Source organism: Sus scrofa, chromosome 4 (genome assembly GCF_054392235.1).
Source record: "Sus scrofa isolate SSC_HxYL_T2T_F1_AM1 chromosome 4, Sscrofa_HxYL_maternal_Yorkshire_Landrace_v2.0, whole genome shotgun sequence".
Lineage (NCBI taxonomy): Eukaryota > Metazoa > Chordata > Mammalia > Artiodactyla > Suidae > Sus > Sus scrofa.
Window position 1 is genome coordinate 135,915,973 of NC_139386.1, and position 25,245 is coordinate 135,941,217.

A 25,245-nucleotide genomic window follows, 5' to 3' on the forward strand; every position below is an offset into this window, starting at 1 on the left:
TGGTACGTGAAAAAGGGGGTCCCTCGTTCTCTCATTTTAAAGAGGTACCAGGCATCCAGAATTTCATGTGAAATCTTTCGATTTTTAAAATGTTAGTAATGAATTGAAGTAATGTTAAAATACCACCTAGGTTAATCCTGGGAAAAGCAAAGAAGACAGATTCTGGGGTCGCCGGTTGTGATCTTCAGACTGAACGTCTCTAGGAGCTCGTCCTGCCGCGGCCTCCTGTAACTCCCAGCCTCTCGTGTAACCTTAAAAAACTACTTACTCCACAGGTTGCATTGAATTCTTAGGTCGACTAGACTTTCGTTGGTTTAAGAATCAGGGCTGTCCCTTGACTCTGTTGTAAAAGAGTTTACACTTTATCCACAAAATTGGAATGCGTCATGGAGCGTGTTTTTCTTCTCTCCACTTTGCACACAACTCGGACACCACGCGGTCTCCCCTGAATTTATGCTGAAAGCAGCAGGCATGGCCTTGGGAGCAAGTGCTCGGAAACACTTTTTTTAGGGCACTGGTATCCAGTGGGGACTCTGTGTTTATTCCCTCCCCTGGCCCCTGTCCACAGGAAGCCAGGCTTCTCTAACCTCTTTACCTTGCAGGGAACGGCTTGTTTGTGACAACACGGGAACATGTCCAAGGAGGGGCTGGAGGGCCCCTCCCCCACCCCGCCCTGCCCTCTGCCTTCCAGACATGTTTGAGCAACACAAAATATATTAATTATCAGTCACTATCAAATGCGTTGGCTCCAGAGTCAAGGGTGAAGAATTAACCTTCACTTCTGTGTGTTTTGTTTCCAGAGATGACCTGTCCCTCAATTGCCCACGTAAACCCCATGGAGCACACTCAGAGTTTAGAAGGGAGCTGATCTGGGCGGGCGGAGGAGCAGACCTGTGGACCCGGCCCAGAGACGGAGGCCGTGGTTGGTGCCAGCTCTTTGCAGGACCGAGGACTAGGCATAATAAGGGTTCTGGCAGTTGGGCTGATTGTGTCAGAGAAGACATGAGATGCTTCATGCTCAGCAGGATGCCGGGTACCTAGTAAATACTTAATAAATTACAATTATGGCCACTGTGGGCACTGCCATTACCTTTACTTTACAACAACTAGCATGCAATGAGCTGGACTTTTTCCCTAGTGAGTATTTTCTATTCTTTAGACTTGATGAATTCTAGTTCTAGAGTCATTTGATGGTGCATAGATGATGTGCTTTATAAGAAACACCCAGCCCCGTATCCTGGCTTTTGCACTGGGGCCCCAGCAAACATCCACGAAAGCAGTCAGATCCTTGTCTATGGTGGAATGACAGCTTTGCCAGCAAGCCAGGTGAGATTTTGCCTTGGTTTCCTCATTTGTAAGATAGAGGGGTTGTCCCAATCAGGGGTCATGCTCTCAACTGCCCCAGGGATCTCCCCGATACAGACACCCCGCCTGAGGATTAATGCCCGCTGACACTTGGCCTCAGGCTTTGGGGCCCATGGGCATGGCTATAGCTATGGGGCCTGAGTTTTCCTACCAGAGACTAGCCAGTTCGATACTAAGACAGACTGATAGATGACAGATAGACCGACAGATGACAGATGGACGGACAGATGACTGACAGATGATGATAAATAGACTGATAGACAGACTGACAGATGATAGATAGATAGATAAATAGATGATAGAGTTAGTGATCCCACCAGTTTAGAAAGAAGCTTGTAGGGCGAGTGATTTTTCCCCGTTTAAAGACAAGCAAGCAGAAAGGTAGAGCAGAGCATCTGCCATTCTCTCCAGGGAGGACGCGGCATTGCCCTCCATGAATCCGCCTCAACTTCAAGTCCAGGCCCTTGCTCCTCCTTCCTGACTTCCCTTTAACAGCCCACGGTGGGTTTGCACTGACGTATTTTGTAAATGTGAGCTTATTTGCGTTCTCAGCCCTGTGGATCCCACTTTCCTCCCGAGAGTCTGTAAGGAGTGAGGTCACGAATGCAAGGGTTCCTCCTGGGCCTTTGCCCCAGCCTGCTCCCGTTTCCTCTGAAGGGAAAGAGGTGTGTCCGAGCAGAGGAGGAGCTTGGAGGTAGGGAGATAGCGCCCTGCCTGAGTCACCACCAGCCCCTCGACTGGGTCACCTGAGGCAGCCACTGCTGCCAGCCACGCCCCAGGCACCCTCACAGCGGAGCTGCTCAGCAGGGAGCCCTTCAGGCACCACGGGGCACCCCCGTGTAACCGTGTGCAGGTGTCCCCGAGCCTTGGATATGGGCGTGGCTGAGGTGCCCAAGGTTATGGCAAAAATAAAAAGCATCTGAGCAATTTGAGGCTAGTCCCAGGATTTCTTTTTTTTCCTTTCTTTTTTTTTTTTTTTTTGCCATTTTTTGTCCCCGCTCCTTTGATCAGGTTTTCACGTTCAAACAAAAGAGTTGTTTTTAAACAGTAAATTATTTTTTGCAGTTGTGTCTAACTTTTTAAACATCAAGATGTAATTGGCATGATGTTGCACGTAACACTTAAAAGTGTGCAACATGTGACTCGACATCTGTGCGTGTTGGGAGTGGTCACCACAGTGGGTCCAGTTCACATCCGTCATCGCACATCATCACGGTGTTGGGTTTTCTTGGAGAGGAGCTCTCTCCAGGTCTCTGAGCACCTTGCAAATATGCAGGGTGGTTTCATTAACTGCAGTCACCATGCTACACCTTATGGCCCCAGGATGTGTTTATGCTCTGACTGCAAGTCTGCACGTTTGATCCCTACTCAGTCAATTTGAAGACAACATGTGTTCACGGCTTGAACTTCCTGAGGCTCTGGGAAATGCTGCTGGGGGAGTGACACCAAAGGCCAAAGATAGGGTCCAGTTCAGTCCTGTAAATGTGACATGAATGACAGGCCTCAGGCGGGGCGGTGCGGAGAGGATTGAGACCTAGACGTTGCCACTGCGGAAGAGGTCTGGATGCTGAGATGGGGAACGCGACAGAGTGATCTGGGTTTTAGGCACAGTGCGGCCATCTGGCTATGGATACACAGGGGAGAGATGTCTAACTGTGAGTCCTGCCCTTTCAAGCTGTGAGGTCTCGTTCAGGTTGTGTGTCTTGGGGCTGGGTGTGGGTCTTGGGGGTGTGGGTCTTGGTGGTGGGTGTATATCTTGGTGGGTGGGACGAGTCAGGCCCAGCTGCACACAGGCACTGACACGTGTTCCCCTTGAAGCTGGCAACTGCAGAGCACCTGGGCATCTTCATGAGATGACAGGAAACACCTGAACATGAGCAACTTCGGGTGAGCCTGTGAAAATGCAGTGATGACAGACGGGCCAACCCTTTGGCTTTTGCTGGAAATTGTCACCATGGATGCTTCTTTCTGCAGGGAGAGGGAAGGGCACTGACCTGAGCCAAATACCCTAAAGGTCATCTCACCCCCTGGTGAAGAAAATCCTCTAGGACGAGCCTTTGAACATCTTTCTAAGCTTAGGAAGTTGGGGTTCAGAGCAGTTACACAACTTGCCCCATATCTGACCGTTGGAAAGGGACCAAACAGGGTTCCAAGCCAGGTGCGTCTGACGGCAGAGCAGGTGCCCTGTCTGCACTGCCTGACTTCCCGAGTCCCCACTCTTAGGAGTGTTTGCTCCTTTTCCATTGTCTTTTATTGTTACCGCTTTGCCTGTAAGGGGCCAGCCCTTGGCCTTTTCTTAGTGCTTTCAGACCCATCGATGCCGAAGTCCCGCCGTCTAACAGGAGGTGCGATGGAGGCGAATGGCAGCGTTACTGTCATCATCGCCTGCAGAGCAGAGGCGTGGGGACACCAGGCCTGCACTGAGCTCTTCCTTGCCGGGCCTCGTGTAGGATGGCTTAGAGATGTGTGCTCTCTCGTTTCTAGGGTCAGGTAACAGGTTCCACAGGATGTGGCATTTAACTGGAAAAAGTGAAGGAAGTATGATTTGGGTATTTTGTGTTTCAAAGACAGAGTGAAGTGCACTCCCAGCTGCGCTGAAGTCATGCCGAGTCTCTGTGAAGGCAAAGTGCTAACAAAAGAAAACAGGAAAAGCGAAACACTCCCGAGGAAGGTGGAGACCGGGAAGGCCATTAGGGGCTGTGTGTGCGTGTGCTGGGGCGAGTGCTGTGTGCATGTGTGTGCGTGTGCTGGGAGCGAGTGCTGTGTGCATATGTGCGTGTGCTGGGAGCGAGTGCTGTGTGCATATGTGCGTGTGCTGGGAGCGAGTGCTGTGTGTGCATGTGTGCACGTATGCTGGGGGCGAGTGCTGTGTGCATGTGTGCGTGTGCTGGGGGCGAGTGCTGTGTGCATGTGTGCGTGTGCTGGGGCATGTGCTGTGTCTGCCTGTGTGTGTGGCTGTGCACATGTGCTGTGCGTGTGTGTGCTGTGTGTGCGCGCGTGCTGAGGGCATGGATGGAATGAGAGGATCGCAGTGAGCAGGGACACCCCTGTGGAGTCGTGATCTCGTCCTGTGAGCTCAGCTCGTCCTCCGCTTTCTCTGCTCTGGGCTTGTACTTTCGAGCCCTGGCTCTGCTTTTTGGAACAGAGAAGCCCTCAAGTCACAGTCTAAGAAAGGTGACCAACAGGGGCCACCTTCCTACTGGGCCATCCAGCAAACGCTGCTTTCAGGACCCTGCGGTCCACACAAAAACTGGGCCTCAAAGAGGGAGGAGATGAGGGTGGGTCTGGGGTCCACCCAGGAAAGACTGAAGTGATATCGACTGAGAATTGAGACAATTTCCACTTGAAGTCGCCTCTCCACTTCTCAGTCATTAGCCATCTGGAACTGAATGCAGCTAATTTAGCACTTGCTGGAAAGTTGTATAACATGCACCACATCCTAGGGCTGGGGCATCCAGGTTTTGATCCTCTGTAAACACCTCTGAGTTCAGGCTGGGGTCACTCCACAGGAACTGAGAACAGAGCCACGTCGTAAGTCACTGTCCTCTGCTTTCTTCCAGAACACCCCAGGAGAAGGATGGGCAGACTGCTTCAGATAACACCTCGTCCCACCCGAATGCTAACTGAAGGCTGGAAACAAGTCCTTTGAAAAAATGTTTAAAAATGGCATTGAACTCAGGAAGGAGATAATAAGTCTCTTTTGTTTGGTTTCGACTTGGATCTGCAGGCTTGTTTTGCTTTCTATTGAGTCTGGAGGCTGTATCCCTTTGGGGGTTATCTGTATCCCCTTCTGTTTCTAGGGCTTCTCGCTTGCCTTTTAAAGGACGTTTATCAAGTGATGGCAGGGTGGAGGGTTTAGGGATGGCAAGGTGAGTGAGAGGTGGTCCCTGACTTTGAGGACAGCTGGGTGCAGAATGGTAAGGACGCGGGTGAATAATGTGTGTGCCCAGATGCCGTCTAACGAACACGGGGTGCTGCGCGAACACGGCTCCGGACTGGAGGTGAAGTCTTCCCATCACCCTGGCTGCGGTTACTCTAGGACGTCCCAAGGCCTGTTCTGCAAAGCTTCAAAGAACAGGCTGTGTTCTTCTCTGCTCGGCCTTAAAGGCCTGCGGGTAGGACATGGTGCGGGTGCTGCGAGCCTTGACGGTCCTCTGGCCGACGCCGCTTCACCACGCGCCGCATGGTTTCGTTGGAATGCCTGTCCGCGTGCTTGGTAAGCATCCCGGGCTCCCCGAGGTTTGTCCGTGGGCCCCTGGGCTGCGCATGCTAACAACCAGTCGCTGTGTGAACTGTATTCCGGGTCTGACCTGGAAGGCTGCACGATGGATTCCTGGACCTCTGTTAGGCGGCTGTAAAGACGAGCCCTGTCCCCAGCACCCTTTTCCCGGCAGAGGCCCACGCCGGAAGTGAGCGGGAGCGGCGGCCGGAAGTGGGCGGGAGCGGCGGCCGGAAGTGGGCCGGAGCGCGGCCCTGTTGGGTGCAAGGGCCGCGCTGCCGGGTTCCGGGTGCCGGGTGCCGGGTGCCGGGTGCCGGGTGGTTGGGGAGCGTTTACAGGATTGTTTAATTCGGCTCCACCGCTGTTTGTGGTGGGTCAGCTGAGGTTATGTCTTTTCTTTTGTTTACTTTAGGTTCAGTTTTCTCTTATTTGTCAAGGTTCTGACCATGGAAGTGAAGGTCCCTGATCAAAGATCTTTTTCTTTCTATTCTGTGCATTTGGTGCTATAGCGTTTCCTGCAGATGTTCCAACTGTATCCCACACGTTTTGACATTTAGTGCTTTTATTTTCAGCTACTTCAAAGAGCTTTCTAGTTCTCCGTGGCGGGGGGCCACACCTGCGGCACATGGAGGTTCCCGGGCTGGGGCACATTGGAGCTGCAGCTGCCGCCCCGCCGGGTTTGAGCCGCACCTGGGACCCGCTACAACCAGGGGCCCTAGGCTCTCCTCACAGAGGCAGAGTCCGGTCCTTGACCTCTAAGCCACATGGGGACTCCTCATTTCCGTCTTTATTTCTTTCTGACCCGGGGGTTATTTAGTGTGTTATTTAGGATCCAAACATTTGGATATTTTCCGGTCATCATTCTGTTACTTATTTCTAGTTTGATTTCATTGTGGCCAGAAATAAACTATTTGATTCTTTTTCAAATGTCTCCCACTTCTCATTATATTTACATTTTCCTTTAAATACTTGTACATAGTTATAGTAGCTGTTTCACTGTTGTTATTTTCTACGGGCATTATCCCTGTAATTTCTAGGTTTGCTTCTATCACTTTTTCTCCTGATTCTGGATCAGAGTTGCCTGTTTCTTGGAATGTCTAATAATTTTTTATTGGAAGCTGAGTATTACAGATTGTTGAGTGGCTGGATTTGTTTTGCTTCTTTAAATAGCATGAGGCTTTGTTTTGGCCAGTGGTTAAGTTACATGGGGATCAGCTTGACCCATTCAAGGCCTTACACTTTCCTAGGGCAAGTCTAGACTAGCCTAACTCAGGAGACAGTCCAGGCTTATTACTAAGTTGTGATTCTGCGGTCCATATTGAATGGCTGAGGTCTCTCTATCCTACTAGTCAAAGCCAGATGTCAGGAATGCAATTTAAAGAAGATGGTCAGTAATGGCTTCTTCTTCCTTTTTTTTTTTTTTTTTTTTTTTTTATGGCCACAACCCATGGCATACAGAAGTTCTTGGGCCAGGGATCGAACCCGAGTCTCCAAAGTGGATTTTTAACCCACTGTGCCACTGCGGGAACTCCAGCAATGATTTTTGAGAAGGGTGAGGCCTTACTCTTTGCTTTTGCCTTTCATTACTGGAGCAGTGGGGATGAATTTTTTGAATAATATTGATCTATAGTGCCAAACTGCTTTCTAGAAAGGCTACAACATTTTCTACTTGTGCCAGTGATTTAGGAGAGTGCTTGCTTCACAGTATCTTTGCCAGTACTGAGTTTATGTTGAATAAAGTATAGTTTAAGGAGTTCCTATTGTGGCTCAGCTGAAACGAATCCAACTAGGAACCATGAGGTTGCAGGTTCCATCCCTGGCCTTGCTCAGTAGGTTAAGGATCTGGTGTTGCTATGGCTGTGGTGCAGGCTGGTGGCTACAGCACTGATTTGACCCCTTAGCCTGGGAACCTCCATTTGCTACAGGTGCGGGCCTAAAAAGCAAAAAGAAAATATATATATATATTGTTTAGGCTCTTGAAAGGGATATCATGAAGCCATTAGAATCATGTTTTCTGAAAAATATTTAATGCCTTAGGGGAAAAACTCTTAAAACAATGTTAATTGAATGAAGGACAAAAAATTCTGTACACATCAAGATATCACTTTAATATAAAGATCATATATCTATCCATTCATTCATTATTAATAGCATTTATCTGTGGGTAGTGGGATTACAGGTGATTTTTATATCCTCATTATTTTCTTTTTAGTATAACTTTAAAATATGAGACAGGTGATGAGTGTATAGTAAAGAAGGACTTTACTCAGAACATGGAAATACCCAAGACAGGAAAATTCAGGGAGTTCCCATTGTGGCTCAGTGGAAATGAACCCGACTAGTATCTATGAGGATGCAGGTTTGATCCCTGGCCTCACTCAGTGGGTTAAGGATCCGGCGTTGTTGTGAGCTGTGGTGTGGTGTAGGTTACAGACAAGGCTCAGATGTGGCGTTCCTATGGCTGTGGTGTAGGCCGACAGCTACAACTCTGATTTGATCCCTAGCCTGGGAATTTCTTTATGCCACGTGTGGCCCTTAAAAAAAAAAAAGAGAGAGAGAGAAAGAAAAAGAAAAATCCACAGACAGGGACTTCCCCCAGCTCGAAGGGAAGAGACATTCTTCAGTCTTTGTGTTCATGGAAGACCTTCTAAGGGTGGCACTGTCTGGGCATCAGAAGTCCTGATGGCACCTCCTATCTGTTTGGGAACTTGTCCAAGTTGCGTAACTAACTGGTCAACCCATTTTCCACGGACGGGAAGCAACGACCTGCCTCAAACTGATGTATTTGTTTTGACTCATTTGAACCAAATGCACTTTCCTTGGTTTTCACGTTACACTGTAACACTGAGGGTGTTAGTTTTGCTGTAATAAGAGATCACAGATGGGCAACTTAAATGACAGAAATTTATTTTCTTACAGTTATGGGGGCTAAAAGTCCAAGATCAATGTGTTGGCAGGGCTGACTTCTAAGGCGTCTTCCCATGGCTTGCAGATGGCATGGGTCCCGGTGTGCACACGTGCATGTGGTCCATTTCTCCTCGGGAAGACACCAGCAGGCTGGGTGACCGTAGTTGGACTGCCACAAAGACCTCATCTTAACTTCAGTACCTCTTTGAGACGGTGTTTCTAAATACAGTCGCATGAGGAAGGACTGGGCTTAGGACGTCAACCCATGGATTTTGAGGGATACAACTCAGGCCACAATAGTAAGTTTAGCCCTTCCTTCAAATTCTTCGTGGATACAGCAGAGGCAGAAGACCCATTTCTTCACTCCGTGAGCATCAAGCCTGCATCCCCAAGTGCCTGATGTTGAGTGTGGCTCTCACTTAAGGGCAGTTTGGCCTGAGACGAGACACCTGTCACCTCTCTACACTTCCGTATCCTCATCTCTGAAACGGGGACGTTACAGGCACCTGTCTCATGGGTTCATTGAAAGCATTCAGTGATTTAATTTATGCAGATCTTGTGGAACAGTGCTTGTCACAGAGCCGTGTTCAATAAAGTTTAGCTGTTGTTGTCTCAAATGGTCTCATTCATGCGGCCATCTAGTTAACACCGTCTTGACACAGAGAGTACAGTGTGAACACAGAGATGCCTTCTTCACAGAGGAGGGATTTCTTCCCCCCTGGACCTATGTGTCGTTCTTATGTTTGACACAAGGGGACTTCTGTTTTCCTTTTTAAGATTCTGTGTAGAAATGCTTTGCTGAGGGACGCTGAGCAGTTGAAGGGCTTTGATCTCTTTGCTCTTCCATCATGACAGGCGTGGATTCTCATACGGTTTGTAGATTTAGGGAGAGGTCAAGGCTGAAGAAAATTAAAGTGACAAGTCCTCAGCTTATGGTTGTCCCTCTTTTCTCGCCCCTTCAACAATACACACACCCACATTTGTACCCCTTTATCTGTGCTGGACACATTTTCAAAACCCACGTGCCCAGACTGTCCCCCTGGAGAATGCTGTCTGGTGTGGTTGCCGTGATCTGCCACGTTCAGCGGTCCTAGAATGCGTCGCCGACTAAAAATAGGGGTGATGTATGTGTCCTCTGTACACCAGCTCCTCACCCTCATGTAGGAACATGTGCTTTGGGGCCTTTTTCAAGCAAAGGCTTGTGCTGACCGACCTCATCCATTAATCCTAGCCGTAGTAATACTTCGGGTAGGAATAGGATCCCAAAATAACCACCAGGAGACGCGTGTCATGAAAGGTCATGGCAACGGGGCAAAGGATGTTGGCAGACGAGCTCTAAAAATAGGGAGCAAGAGATCAAAGAACCAGCAGCACGGAGGCACCTTTTTTGGCTTTGATTCACAAGGGGGGGTGGCGTCCCCAGCCCGCTCCCGCTCCTACTCCACCTGCCAGCACCCCGGGCTGACCTCGGGGGTGGGAGGACGGGAGCACATTCTTCTGACCTGAGTGCTGACTGCCTTTACATCATTTGGGTGACAGGTGTATGGATACGACATGCTTAAAACGTGTCAAGGAAACGGCATTTTGGAGAATGTTACCCTACTGCCATGGTCCTGATATTACAGGGAAGGGCAAACATTTCTGAGCAAGAATATTTAACTTCAGCTTTCTTTTGGACCAGATCTTTAGGTTTTACCAGCCAAAGTTGACGTGTCATTGTCTCCTGACCTGGTGCCCCATGACTGAGTGTTTGCAAGGCTCAGGACCGAATTTTAGATGCACACACAACAGACGGGGTCCCCAGGTTCAGCCCTGTCAGACCCCAGCAGCCCCTCAGTATGTTCTGTGGGCGTGAGGCATCTGGCGACAGTGGAAGGAACTGATATTTTCCAGGTGATAGCCAATGTTCTCTATCATTAAGTAGAGCTTTGATGATAATGAGGCAGGCAGACTAAGACATTAAAAACATAGACCTCTTGAATGAATTTGGGAAGATGTATGTGTGTGTGTGTGTGTGTGTGTGTGTGGAAGGGGGAGTGTTTTCTAATCCCACAAACTAGAGAATAAGGAACCCTGAGATGAATCCTATCATCTCTCTCAAAATCGGTTTCCTCAGCAGTAAAATAAGCTTCCTGACACCTGCTCCGAGACGATAAATGTACAGAAGTGCTTGCAGACCCACCATGCAGGGCCGTACTGGTGGGCGTTCCTCTTAAATCACACAGTTGTTCAAGAACTAGTTTGCGCGACCCAGTGGAATCCACCCTTCCCTCTTCGAAAAGGCCTCCTCGCATTCCTTCCAAGACGACTGACTTCCCTGCCAAGTGTGAGGTCTGGTGCCAGACACCCAGAAGCACCCAAACGTGAGTCATACCCTGCTCTCAGGGACCAAGGAGGCAGGGAAACCTCTGGGGGACGCGCGGACGGCGCAGTTGGGGGTCCGCCCACGTTTAAAAGGGGGGTTGGCAGCCCTTCTTCCATCCCGTGGCACGAACGTGTTGGCTATAGCCAGCATCGTGTGTTCTTGGTCAAGGACACGGAGATGCACCTGTGAGACGAGGGTGTCTCGACTGCAGACGGTCCGTGTGGTCCCGTGGTGACAGGTGGTGGCCGACAGCATCAGGCTCCATCAGGAGCCTGCATCAGGCTCCCCGCAGCCAAACGGACCCGGAAACGGTCGACTCCGTCTGGCCCTAAAGCCATGTTCTTCCGTAGCCTGGATCCATGAGAAGCAGCCCTTTTGTTGAACATTTTCCTCGCAGTACAGTTAACAACTCTCTGACTTTATTCTAAAAAGAGACACAAATGCAGATTCTCCAGGACACTGGGAATCCTAAGGTCTATGTGAGGGAAATATGCAACTATAATCCTGAAAATGATACAATGTGTTAGCAACTGAATGAAAATACGATATTTGACTGCTAAGAATTTTAGCCATTTGAAGATCACAACAAAATCTTGACTCTTGTAAAAATTTAGCTTAAGGAGCTCCTGCTGTGGCATAGTGGGTTAAGAATCCAACTGTCACAGCTTGGGAGTTCCCTGGTAGCCCAGCAGGTTAAGATGCCAGCATCATCCCTGCTGTGGCTGGGGTTGCTGCTGTGGCTTGGGTTTGGTCCCTGGGCCAGGAACTTCCACATGCCACGGGGTGTGGCCAAAAAGCACTTCACTGAATAAGAGTATGAGGATCTTCTGAAAGTACAGGACATTATTCTGATCTCTTCTTCCAGTAGAAGAAAGCAGTTTCAGAGGTCAGAAATCTCAGAATTTCCTTGGCATTCCTGCCGTGGCACAGTGGTTCAAGAATCTGACCGTGAGAAAAAGAATGTGTGTGTGTGTACCCTTTGCTGTACAGCAGAAATTGACAGAACATTGTAAATCAACTATAATGGAAAAATTAAAATCTTAAAAAAAAAAAAATCTGATCATAGCGGCTTGGGTCACTTTGGAGGGGTAGGTTCCATCCCCAGCCTCCAGCAGCGGGTTAAAGGATCCAGCCTGGCCGCAGCTGCAGTGCACATCCCGGCTGTGGCTCGGAGCCAAGCCCTGGCCCTGGAACTTCCTTATGCTGCAGGTGGGCCATTACAAAAAGAAAAGACAAGACGTCTCCTAATCTCCTTTTCAGGATAATAGTGAGACACTGTATATGGGTCTTGAGTCAGCTTCTCTTTCAGGCCTGACCTAGTTTAAACCGGTATGGGAGAGCTTCGATGTGGCCCTGAGGAAAAAGAAGCTATTGTGAGCTCAGAAAAGAGGAATGTTTCATTTAGTGCTGAGAATAATGGCTGAAAACAATGTGAGAGACCTGCGGGTGCGAACACTTAGCTAATGAGCTCCGCAGTGTGGTGAGACGAGAAACGCAGAGGCCGTGAGCAACAGGTGGAAGCTTCTCCTGAAGGTGCTGATGGGAGGCGCAGAAGCCGGGGTCCCCTCCCGAGGGCGAGGCGACAAGCGCAGGCAGAACCTCAGAGCGGCCAGCGGGCAGCGAGCACTCTGACCGAAAGGCCTCGGAGCAGCGGGAGTCCAGATCTGCATGACGGAGCCACAGGTGCCCACTGCCTCTCGGCAAACACTCCGCCAGTATTCCCCCTGACCTCCCAGCGCCTTCTGTTCACACAGCAGGATTTATCGAGCCTCTGGTCTCCGCCATCCGCCAGGCACAAAGCATCCTTTCCTTCCTCCGACTTCCGACTGTGCTTCTGTAAAGCGCGGCAAAGCCCCCCAGGCCTGTGAGGCGCGCTGCGCAGGTCGCATCAGCAGCCTGGCCTCTGCGGGGAGCCTGGGGTCCCCAGGGCTTCTGGCTGCAAGTTCCCAGCTAAAGATTCAAGTCACTCGCTGCTTCTCACTAAGCACCTTAAACCGTTTCGGGAGATCCCAGAAGTTTTTGTTTGGAATTGGCCGGTGATGTTAGCTCTTTCAGAAGACTGATTGGCTTTGGGAGGAAAAGGCGGGTCGGGGTTCATTCATTCCCTGCCTTTTCTGGTATTTGCTGCTGTGAATCAAACTACTCCAAGAGAGAGTAACCCCCGAGACGGCTGGGTCACTCCAGGGTACTCAGCGGGAAGGTGGCCGGTCAGGGGGTCTAAGGTGATTTTACTCCCACATCTGGCACCCTGGTGAGGATGGCTGGAGGTGGGAGCTCAGCTGGAAGCGTCTCCAGAGGACCTACATGGGGTCTGGGAGGGGACCTCTCTCACGGAGGCAAGCAAGTCCCAAGAGAAACAGGAGGCTGCGTGGCCTGTACTGACCTCCCCTCCGAAATCCTGCAGCTTCCCTTCTGCCACCTTCCGTTGGTCACGAGTGAGCCCTGGGCCAGCCCACATTTGGGGGGAGAACGGGCTTCAGCCCCTGATAGGAGGCCATGTCGTCAAAGATGCTGGGAGGCACAGGTGCCGCCTCTTTGGAGAACGCGACTTCCGCCTGCGCCTCTGTGTCCCACTCACCTGCTTTTCCAGCACCTCTAGCTGAGCCTTGTCCAGGAGTCGGTTCCGGCGTCTGCGCGGAAGCCAACCTTCCTCCCTCCCTCCTTCCCTCTCCCTGGTCAAGGTGTCCCCTCCGGCAACTTCCCAGAGACTGACCTAAAAGATGGCAGAGTAAAGGGGAGCTGGGTTGGAACCAGCGAGACAAGCTGCGTCAGAGAGGAAGGAAGAGTGTTTTCTTTGGAGGCCGCACCTGCGGCAAGTGAAGCCTCTGGGCTGGCAGTTGAGGGGGAGCTCCGTCTGCGACCTACACCACAGCCACGGCAACGCCAGATCCCAACCCACTGAGCCAGGCCAGGGATGGAACCCGAGTCCTCACGGGTACTAGTCAGGCTCACAACCCGCTGAGCCACAGCGGGAACTCCGTGAGGGAATAGTGATGACGAGAAGAATTTGGGGAGGCTTCACTGAGGGGGTGGCCCTTGTGTGGATCTGGACAAGAGGAATTTTAGTAGACTAAGAGTGAGGGAGAAAAGGCATGTCATTCCTGCAGGAGCAAAAGGACAGCGGTGTAGAAAGAGGCACATTGTCTGAGGGAGGCTGTACGTCTGCTCGGAACCCACAGGGTGGCTCTTGACACGAGCGTCCCGCAGTCGTCGGGAAAATCCAGGGCGGGAACCCGCAGCCCCGGAGCCGTCGGGCTCTGCTCACAAGCCCCGTTTATTCCCAACAGACAGTCTCCCAGAGGCATCCCGAATCTCTCACACCAGCGACTCTCAACGCCGGCAGTTTCTCACCTGGTTCCCAAGCTGTGGCGCGGCCCGAGTCGCCTGGATTCATCGGTAATATCCTCTTAGCTGAAAGGCTGACACGCGTGGGTAGTTTAGGTCATCGCCAACTTCCGTGGTCTCTTTTAAAACCTAAGGTCACACATCCATGAAAGCCTTCCTGACACAGCGTGGCTAATGGCCGGGAACTCGGCTCACACACACACACACACACACACACACACACACACACACACACGCACACACGCACACACGCACACACGAAGGCCTGAAGATGCTCCGTGCGCAGAGCTCCGCTTGCTTGGGAGATGTCCGTTTGCACAGGGTTTCGGCTCCTGCGTAGACGGGATGTTTGCCCTTTGACCAGGAACCCCGCCACAAACTGCTTTACGGAGCCAAGGCAGGGGCACTGCGAGTTGCCGCTGGTGGTGTCTTCACTGCGGCTATAGCAGGTACGTTCCTGCAGGTCCTCCTAAGCCTGAGGTTAGGAGGGCCTTAAATGGCAGCTTTTGTTATGACAGCCTTGGGCTATTTGCTGGGCTAATTTAACAACAGACTGTAAAGGTGTGACACTTTGCATCCTTCTGAGTAAAACGTTTTGATTGGACTTGATTCTCTAGTTAGCACCACCCGCCTCTCACTAAATTTTGGTATCAGATGTTGTCACCTCTCAGGTGACGCATATGTGAAAATGGTCATTTTAAAGCTTATACGCCATGAGTAATTCATTCCGACACCAAATAATTCTCCTTGTAGCTGCCCTTTCGAGAAGGCGCTCTCCTGTTCCAGCCAAGGGCTTCGAGGGCTGGAAGCTGAGTGGTGGGTGAGGTGGGGCGAAAGGAGAGGGGACCTCGGACTGGTCGCCACTGGCTTATATCCCAGTGCTGCCACTTATCAACGTGACGGGAGCCTCTCAGCCTTGGCTTTTTAGCGGGCAGTCCCTCATCACACATTTACTGTGGATGAACGGATATGGCCCTTAGAAGACGCCTAGGAAAGATCAGCTTCTGCCCTTTCTTCCCTGACAGGCCAGGAGGGCTCGGGAGCATAGACGAAGCAGAAACTCCCAACTAAAGAGCTCAGGAACAGTGTCAGCCTGGGGCCTGTCCACAATTAGCCTGTGTAAATATGTAAATAGGATTCCATTGCCAGTAATTTGACTGGCAATTTCCCAGGAACACCTTTATTATACCAGGCGGTGCCAATTTTGTGATTGTGTAACTACGTTTGTAATCACCGTGATTTTAAGGGGCTCCTTAACTCTGCAGCCTCTGCGGCATCATGGAAACTTCTGGTGTAGAAGTTAAAGGTCCCAAGTTACGGGTCTGTGGGTTTCAGCGAAGGGAGCCCCAGCTCAGGTGCCAGGGGTCCAACTCCTACCCAGTCGGCCTTCCACGGAGACGAGAATAAGCCACGCTCCTGAAATCTAGTCCATGCGATGAAATGGGAAATCAGAGATTTAGCTCCTGAGTAGCTTAAAATGAAATATTTTCAGAAGTCTTCTTGTTTTAAAGCTTAATCAAAGACACGTTCTGTTCTTCTAACTCCTTTGATTCCTAAAGCTTTAGACACTTTTGTAAGTAAAAAATTCGAAGCACAAAGAGGACACCAGAGATGTTTGGCTAGAGTCAGACTTACAGAAAGCAAAAGAGAACAACCTGTGATGATGGAAGCAGAGACCAAAAGATCTGATGCAACACGAGAGATGCAGCTGGGCGGTGCGGTCCCCAGACCCAGCAACACGCTGGGAAAATTCTCAGGCCTCTCTCCAGATCTGCTGCAGGAGTAACTCACGGCAGTTCGACAGCCCTTGGTTTAACAAGCCTTCCAGAAGATTCTGACGATGGTAACGGTGGAGAACTGTTCGCCTAGAATAGATTTGGAATCAAGAACATAATCTCCAGTGTCCTTGTTATAAAATTTTTATTCCACGCTTGAAGAGAAAAAAAGCAACAGTCTGTATACCTTAGGGTTTACAGTCTGAAACTGTAAGCCTTAGGGTTTTCTGAAAGCCAGTACCGCTATGGAGGGACAATTTTTGGAAGACTCTCAAAAGTCGCTTTTTGTAGCCACCGCATTAATTCAAAGATGTTTTAACTGCCAAGGTTGGGTTATAACCTACAGATGGTCTGTGGAACTAATTCCGTGAAAATTAGTTTGAGACCCAGGTATTTTTAGGGTACTCTGGGTTACACGGAAGGAAAAAGTTTCCTCGTTGAGAAGTCTTATAAGAAGAGAATATGCTTAATTTTGTGTGATCCAGTGCTCTGCCGGACTTCTCAGAACTTTTGGTATGTGCAAGTGTAATTGTGTAGTCCCAAAAGAAGATTTTCTCTTCATTCCTGGTGTTTCTCAAACGTGTTTGACCATGGAAAGCTCTTCCTGTGGAGCATCCTTTATGACCGGAATTCTGCAGACTCTATCTTGGGAAGTGTTGAGCTGAATTATCGAATAATAGAATTTCCGCCTGGGAGCTATTTCTGGAAGTCAGTCAGTTGAATCCCTTGGTCTAAACACCTGGCTTGCCTAAAGTCAGAGAGCTCATTATTCCAAAGCCACTTGTCACCTCCAGTTTGTGCTGTTCCTAATAACCCCTGGAGCTATGAGAATCTTTGTTAAATGTCCAATTTTCTAGATGAACACCCACCTCCTGAATCCGTATGCAAAGACATCAACAGGGGAAGCATTTCATACCTGTCAGTCAGGAAGCAGCCTAGCAACGGGCAACACCACACGCCTGGGAACCAGGTTCCAGCTCCATAATTTCCTGCCGGTAAAACCAAAAGCTGAGTTAACGCTACAAATCCATTACTTCTGCGCCAAATGGGGGGACGGCTGCACCTTCCCTCTGGCTGCTAATGAAAGATAAGCAGAATAATCTCCATAACACAGTTCCCCCGAGCCACAGTGTAAACGCTCAATAAAGCTTAGCCACGACTTCATTGGGTGAATTAAAAATGCGTGATGGACAAGAAATACTACCATGTCCACAATGCATTTCAAGAATTTGTATTTTATTTATTTATTTATTTTTTTGGTCTTTTTGCCTTATTAGGGCCGCACCCGAGGCATAGGGAGGTTCCCAGGCGAGGGGTTGAATCGGAGCTGTAGCCGCCGGCCTACATCACAGCCACAGCAACACGGGATCCGAGCCTCGTCTGCAACCTACACCACAGCTCAAGGCAACGCCGGATCCTTAACCCGATGAGCAAGGCCAGGGATAGAACCCACAACCTCATGGTTCCTAGTCAGATTCATTAACCACTGAGCCATGACAGGGACTCTGAATTTGTATTTTCTTAAATCAAATAGACTGAACATGCGTTTTGTAGGAAAGAAAAGTATTGTACGTGGATGCAAGACAGTATTTATTCATGCTACAGTGTCTGATATGCAAATCAATTTGCAGATCCTCTGCAACATTTGGGGTTTACCAACTGCAGGTCAGGAACCAATGGCCTATGTTAATGCATTTTTGTCTACAAATAGACTGTCTGTTTTAAAAAATATTTACAGGAGGAGACTTCTGCCTTCTTTGCTCCATTATTTCTGTGTTTGAATTCCCTTGCGGCTGATATTTTAATGGGTCTCTTTGGGCATGTTCAAAACCCGTTTCCTCTGATCTAATCTCCTGCAGACCTGAACAGCTGGTCACCAGCTTCCTCACAGTCACATTTATTCAGAGTAAATCCTCCTCCTAAAGAAACTGCTCCATCAATCAATTAACGATAGCACGTGCCCAGCATTTGAGGAGACTCTGTGGATAGACAGACAACACTTGACACCTCTTTTATCACTTTAAGGAACTTATAGTGTAGTTAAGGGAACAAATTCATCGTTCGAGAGTATCCATGTGCTGTCCTGATGGTACTAGTTGAAAATGATACTTTGTGAAAACGTTCAGAAATGGGCAAAATCAACTTGGGAGAATATTTGCAAAGCAGAAATATTTGCAAGGTTCAAAAGCACTGAATTAGGAATCAGGATTGAGGTTGTAGTCCAGGTTTTACAAATACTGTGTGACCTTGGGCTAGATTTTAACTTCTCCAGGTCTCAGTCGTCTTACCTGTAAAGTGCATGGTTCGACTGGGCTCTGCCGGCTGCTGCTTGAGGTGGACGCCCTTTATCCCCAGGGTGGACCTTCACAGCGAATGCTTTTGCAGGGGTGGGTACAACCAGGGTCCCCGTTTCCGACGAGAACACGGAGGCTCTGCGGGCTTCTGTGATCTGCTCCCACACAGCTCGTAGGTGGCGAGTACCCTGCTCCCACCCAGCTCTCCCCGCTCCCCCTCTCTTCTCTTAACCCTGAGGCCAATTTTCTCCTTTGAGGGGATGGGAAAGGGTTTGAGCTGGTCCTTCTGAGATGGGTGAGGGCAGAGATGGGGTTACACTGGGGGTCTAACTCGGGTCCTCGGAGCCCATAGTAATTTGTAGCGCAGCTCCCTCCCTGAACCCCAGAAAGCCTGTAATATGAGGTCATTTCTGTCCCCAAATACCAGCATTACTATGGCGAGATCAGCTGAGCATGAAGTTAGTTTGTTGCTTGTTCATTAGCTTTTTCTTTTTCAGGCATGTCTTTTTCATTTTTTAAGTTCTTTGGTCACTTTAAAATTGCTTTTTTTTTTTTTTTAAGTTCTGGATTTCTCAAATAAGCTCCCCTGTACATATGCAGAAAGGCGTTTCTCTCAACCTCTTACACATCATGAGCCAATAAATCATTGCCGGGATAATGTGATGTTTAGACTTTTACATGATGCTTAGAAGGATGGCTGACTTTCATTTGTTTCTGCTCCACCAGCCGTTCAGAACTCTTCTGTCTGTGACGTTTTCTCTCTAATCAGCCTTGTTGCCTTCTGCCCTTGTGTCGTCTGCTCGGATCTGTCTAGAGACGGAAGCGTCTGTGATCGTCACTGTGGGCTTATTGGGCGCTTGCTTTGTGTCGGGTCCTCTTCCAGGTGTGCTATGTTTCATCTTTACAACCATCCAGAGGTTAGGAACCACTTGCTGCTGTTCCTGCCTCACAAATGCAGACAGTGGTACCAATAAGGAAAATGAGATGGAGGTAATTTGTCCAGACCTGCAGAGTCAAGTCAGAGAGTTGGGCACCAAGACCCAAACCCTTAACCTCAAGACTCCATTTGCCCCTCCCTCCCCCCAGGAAGGACGTGGGCCTGTGTGGGAGGATCTGTTCCCTCTGCTTCTCCTTTTTTTAGCTTGAGCTGAGATGGAGTTTATTTGAGTGAAGCAGGAAGATGAATTATTTAGGCTAGAAGCACCTCAGCAGCAAGGGAAGAAAATTGAGAAAGGGCGCGTTCTGGCCATACATTTGCATCTCATTTACTCCTCCTCCCGAAAGGAAGGTTGTTTCCTGACCGATTTTCCTAGTGAAAGAGGTTATTCACAGCTGGGAAAAGCTGCCTCCCCCCCACCCCACGAAACGCCACCCCATTTGCAGGACTGGACTGTCCCCGCCACCGCAGTTAATCGTGATGGGAGGGCTAAGAGTTTTGCTGTCATTTCCAACAGATTTTCATAATCGACAGAATGAAAACTGATCCTCACCTTTTGAAAAAACAATAAGGACTTCGGGAAAATGCCTCCCTCTGGCTTATCAGCGCTGCTGTGTCCTACGGTCATGATTAAAACTCTGTGTCCTTCTCTTTCCCCCTAACAGCAAAAGGCTTGAGATTATTCAGGCAGAGGGTGTCAGGCTGCCGCTTTGCGGTTTCTCTCCACTGTGCGTGGAGGGTTGTGGCCTCTCTGGCCTCCCTCCCTGCCTGCCTCGGACAGACTCCTTCTCTGTCCTCTTCTGCGCAGTCACGTCCCAGCCGGGCTTCGCAGCCGCGAACGGGAAGGGCCGCGTTCGGCCGCAGAGGGCCGCGCAGCAGTGCTTGAGCGGCCGGGCCAGGGGCCTGTGGACTTTACCCAAGGTATTTGCTGAAAATCCCTCGTACAGTGCTCGGTGGTGCAGCGCCCCTAGCTCTGCTCCGAGCCCTGACTTTGAAATAAACGTGTAGAATTAGCGTGCACGTCTGTGTTGCTCTCTGCACCGGCGCCGGTGTGGGGGCGGCAGGGGAACCGGCTCTTTGGCAGTTCTGGGGGCTCCTCCAGTGCCAGAGCCCCCAGGGCGAACCCCATCCGCTGCGTAAACAGGCGACGGCGGGTAGGGTCTCGCAGCCGGAGCCGCACGACGGGCGCGGGTCTCTGCGGCCGCGGCGAGGGGGCAGAATAATTTCCTCGCCCCGCGATTTAGTTGGAGGGGAGGCAAGTCTGATGAGGATACGGCGGCCCGGGTGGCAAAACCACGGGGAGTCTGAGCGAAGGAACTGGGGCAGAATCCGTCCCTCGCTGGCCGATTAGCCCGGCTCACGAAGCTGCTGGGACTAAGCCTGGGACGTGGCTCTGAGGTTCTTTAGAAGGAGAACTTCAAGGGGATTCATGTATCTAGTATCTTTTCCCCGCACCGTCTGAAAGAAAGCAGCGACCCTGAAGCCTTCCTGACCCCAGGGCAGGGCCACCCGCCTCTGCTGGGTGTGGGTTTGGCGCTGCATTAACCTCGGCTTTTCCCGATGCCCAAACCTGGGTGCCCGCGCCTGCTCCTGGCCCTGCGGGTGTTTCGGGTTCTGCTCTTCTGCCGCGGCGGCACCGCTCTGACATCCAGCCTGTTTGCTCTGCCCAAGTGAACGGGCCTGGAGACGAATGGACCTGCACAGACCTCCGCTGGCTACATCCGTACATGGTGCCCTCGGGAAAACAGGGGCACATCCGCAAGACGCGAGAAAGAGATGTGGCTGCTGTGAGCAGCATCCTAGGACCAAAGAACGACAGTGCTGGAACATCCCTCAATACATCTTGTTTTAGGGAGAGGTCTTAATTGTCTATTTCTCGCGTTTTGCCAGAGCTCTTTAACTTAGTTCTTTCCCTTCGCCAGGGGACACGTGGAGCACGGACTCAAGTCCCGGCTCCGGGGTCCAGACACAGGTTCCCTGCTTGTGGCTTGGCCACTGTTTTCTCTCTTCATAATTGTATTCAGTTTACAAGATCTACCCTGATCAATACTATCAGTATTTATATTTCCGTTTTCAGTCCTACTTTTACAGACGTATATGGATAAAATCCATCAAGATATTCAAATACTTTCTTAAATGCATCCTCTTTTTAATTGAAGCATGGTTGATTTACGATATACTGTGTCCTTTCAGGTGTGCAGCACAGTGATCCAGGTTTGGGGGGTTTTTGGCAGATTATATTCCATTGTGGGTTCTTAATAAGATATCAGGTATTAGTCCCCGTGCCACACAGTAAATCTTATGTAGAGTATGATCTCTCTCGTGGGAAGATGGCACCGTCCTGCCCTGAGTAACTCCACCCCCTCTGCCCATCTTCTCCATGACCAAGTTAAGCCCAACGTTCCTTCTCTCTTTAGCGTTCTCTCAACCTGCCTAAACGATTCCAGAAATGACCAGATACCAGCGTGCACACAGCTGTGTGTGTTTGCTTGCAGTGATCGACTTTCTGGCATCGGTCCATGGCCCAGAAGCACAGGAATGGACAGAAGGCAGTGCTGGAGGTGGTTGCCTGGGCCTCTGTGTGTTATCAGCAGCTCTGCCCCACTCTGGCCTGGGAGAAGTCTGTCACCGGGGAGATCCCAGGGGAGCCTTTGCATGCCGTAGTTGTCGCCTTCCTCAAAACCACAGAATGTTTGAATGCTTGTTGTTTTGTTGTTGTTGTCTTTAAGGTTCACATGTGTTAGATATGTATACATATAGTTGTGACTAAGAATTTAATTAAGAGTAATTCCGGAGAAGAGGGAGGGAATAGAAACCAACGAGAGGTCAAGGTTATTCTTTGTCTTTGCATCTACTGGTTCCTTGTGAGGCACCTGGTGATATGTTACACTGGACTTCATCTGCATCTTAAGATCACGTAAAAATAGACCGCAGGTCCATTTCTAGCTGGTTGAGGGTGTGGATAGACAGGGGATATTTCCTTAAAACGACTGCAAAGCCATTGGTCCAGGCTTCGGGTCCTCACCTCTAAGGCTTTGAGTAACACCACAGACTTGAGGAAGGGCAGAGTTTGGATCCACCACTTGCCAGGGGAAGGACCTCGGTGAGTTGCTGAGCCTTGCTGAGCCCCAGTAGCCTCATTCATAAAATGGGACCAATTACGCCCGTCTCTCAAGGTCGTGATGACTGAAAAAAGTGCGCAGCCTAAAAGTTGAGGGTTTTGTTTTATTCGGTGGACTTTCTGAGGACTTCCAGCCGTGAGGCAGCCTCTCTGGACAGTTGAGGGGGGGTTCCTGACGTGGAGCAGCGGATTAAGGCTCCTAAAGATATATCTGGTGTCTCTGTGAAGGTTCGGGTGCAATCCCGGGCCTGGTGCAAACTTCCATTTGCCACGAGTGCTGCCCCCCTCCCCCCAGAAAAGCCTACTTCTGAGGGGCTGCTCTGAAGAGGTAAGGGAGTAGCCAGGAGACACAGGGGTAGACATCTCAGGTTAATGAATTTAGCCCTTTTCTACGTGTGGGCAAATGCAAGAGCCTGAGCTCCTGAAATCACCCCTTTGATGGGCACTCAGCCGTCTGGGGCCAGGATCCTGCGCTTTCCTGGCCTGAGTCCCCAGGTGCACCGGGGTGGCCGCGGTGGCTGAGGCCTTGGCCGTGGGCCGTCGGGGCCTCTCTGGCTCCTCCAGGGCAGCTGCACTGGCTGAACGGCCACAGCGACGTTCGTTTACTGATTCGGCAGCAGCATTTTTATTCACAGTCGTTGTGAAGATTAAACATGTATCTTACATGTTTTTGTGATTTCACTCTACGTTAGTCAGGCGACCTCCCCTTGGTGGGGTCTGAAAACCGTGTCTCCATTTCACCTCAACAGTCCGGGCCGAGTAACAATATGCTACCTGGGTGGCGAGGGTCTGAGCGTGGCTGGAGAGCCCGTGTGTGCAGGTGTATCTGGGGGCCGGAGGGTGGGCCTGAGTCCATCATTTTCTGCCTAATATTTGTGGGAGGCTCTTCATAAATCACCTGTTAGCCGAAGGTGTGGAGAGCCAGAGGGCTGCTCCCTGGAGAGCCTGGAAAGCTAGTGAGCGGGGCTTCAGTCCTCACTTTCTGTCTCTGTTTATCCGGGGTTAGGACGTTGGAAGATTTTTAGAAATGGAGACATGAGGTGACCTCAACTCCTGTTTTCTTGTGACGGAATTCCAGGGCAGAGAGCTGGACAGTAGGACCTGGAGAGGGGCTTTGGGGAGGTAGAGGATTCTGGTTTCCCCAGACGCTGAGCTGTAACGGGCTGAGGAGACACGTTAACCCCTCGTGTTTAAAACGCTTGAAACGCGGGTTCTTGCACCTCTAGTCTGTAAGCTTTTAGGATTGTACACTCTTGTTTCTTTTCAAAGGTCGTGACAAAACGGCGGTTTGTCAGACACTTTGGGATGGGCGCATTTAAAAAAAAAACACCTGTTTCCTGTATGAGCTCCCTTGTAGAATTATGAAACAAGGTTCGGATCTTGGAGTGAAAGGTGATCTGGATTCAAACCCAGCCTCTGCCGTGTGTTAGTTGTATGGCCTTGGGCAAAAGGATTCCTTAGGGAATCTTGGATGGTTCCCTGTTGATTCATTCATAAAACACGTTATCAGAGCGTTATTTTGAGAACTAAATGAGAAAATGCTTAACTTTTTTTTGCAAGCTATGCCACTACAATGAAGAGTTTTGGCCGTAGAGGAGATGGCCCCGAGATTCTGCTGGATCCTGTGAAGCATAAACACAAGAATAAACAGAAATCCATGCAGCATCGTTTACTAATGTCTGCGACTAACGATGAGGAATATAAACAAATGTCTGTGAAGTGTTTTTCTGTTTAAATAACACTTTCCTATGAAATACCAGGGCAAGGGCCAAGGCCAAGAAGTATTAGTTTTCCCGCAATGAGGTCCCGCCAGGAAGTGGCAACTTGACGAGGAAAAATGTCCACATTAGCACACGGGCCATTTCTTCTGTGTGCTGCTTAGTAGGATTTTGTATTTTTAAAAGGAAGGTTGGTTTAGCCTAAGTTCTAAAGAGGCTCCTTCACAAAGGCTTTTATTCTTGGAGAAATAAAAAGCCTATCACTTAGGAAGCTGCAGCTGGGTAGGCCTGACAGGTCGTGACTTGATCATGGCAAGAAGATGAACTTTCCTGAAGCACTTACCATACCTGGATTCCTGGCCGAGCGGTGGCGCCACGCTTGGGGGCCATCAGACTCCACTGAGTCCCGATGTGTTCAGCAGAGTCACTGGATGTGTTCTGATGGGTCAGCCACTTGGTAAACATGCTGAGGAGCTGCTCGCAGGAAAGACGTGGCTGGGCCTTACAGTGGGGGCGGGAGGAGGGCATGGAGGAGCGGGAGGCCCCTTTTGGATCCCAAAGGAACTCCGCTCTGGTGGAGAGATGGAGCCTACGTGACCTGGACGAGAGGTCGAGGGACAGAGGGCAGCTTATATCCCAGGGCGCAAGGCTACGATAGTCCAGAGGAAAGAGAGGTGCTTTCTTTTCTGTTTTTGGCCGCGCTTGGGGCTGCAGACATTCCCAGGCCAGGGATCAAACTCACACCTCAGCCGTAACCAGAGCCATAGCAGTGACATTGCCAGCTCCTTAACCCACTGAGCCACAAGGGAACTCTGTTGTTTTAAGAGACCGTTTTCATTTGAGACATCAGAAAAGAGTGAACGCAGGAGAGCGTGTGCGAGTCAGGTGTGGGAGCACAGCTGTCTTTGAACATGTGGAGGAAGGAGGAAGGAACGTTCCTGGGGTCATAGAAACCAAGGCTGAGAGCGGGAGTGGGCACGTGTAAGGAACATGGAGAGAAGAGAGGGCGTGAGAGGGAACCTGTGACCCCCAGGCCGGAGGGAGAAGGAGCGTCATACATTGGAAAGAGCACTGACTGGGATTACAACGGGATGGCCTTATATTTCCTTGTTTCTAAGATTCACGTTTCCTTCCTTACTTTAATATTTTGAAATCAAGAAAACCCTACAGTTAGTGTGTTTATTTAGTGTAATATTTCT

The 25,245-nt window shown here is 50.1% G+C and overlaps 1 protein-coding gene and 1 long non-coding RNA gene across 6 annotated transcripts in view; both read left to right on the forward strand.

The window, feature by feature from the left end:
• The window catches only part of ZNHIT6 (zinc finger HIT-type containing 6), a 111,489-nt gene extending 102,381 nt beyond the window's left edge, over positions 1-9,108 (forward strand). For 3 of the 5 annotated variants that reach the window (XM_021088554.2, XM_085020396.1, XM_085020401.1), the window contains one exon: positions 4,926-6,511. In XM_021088554.2, coding sequence (XP_020944213.1) covers positions 4,926-4,992 — 67 coding nt within the window. In that variant the 3' untranslated portion in view covers positions 4,993-6,511. Of the gene's footprint in view, positions 1-4,925; positions 6,512-8,503 lie in introns of those variants that run through there. The other 2 variants (XR_002343009.2, XR_002343010.2) reach the window with 2 other exon arrangements.
• On the forward strand, positions 898-4,008 carry LOC146404299 (uncharacterized). Its single transcript, XR_014844969.1, has 2 exons — positions 898-1,033; positions 3,933-4,008. It is a non-coding gene; the product is annotated as an uncharacterized LOC146404299 (long non-coding RNA).
• Positions 9,109-25,245: the final 16,137 nt, after the last annotated feature.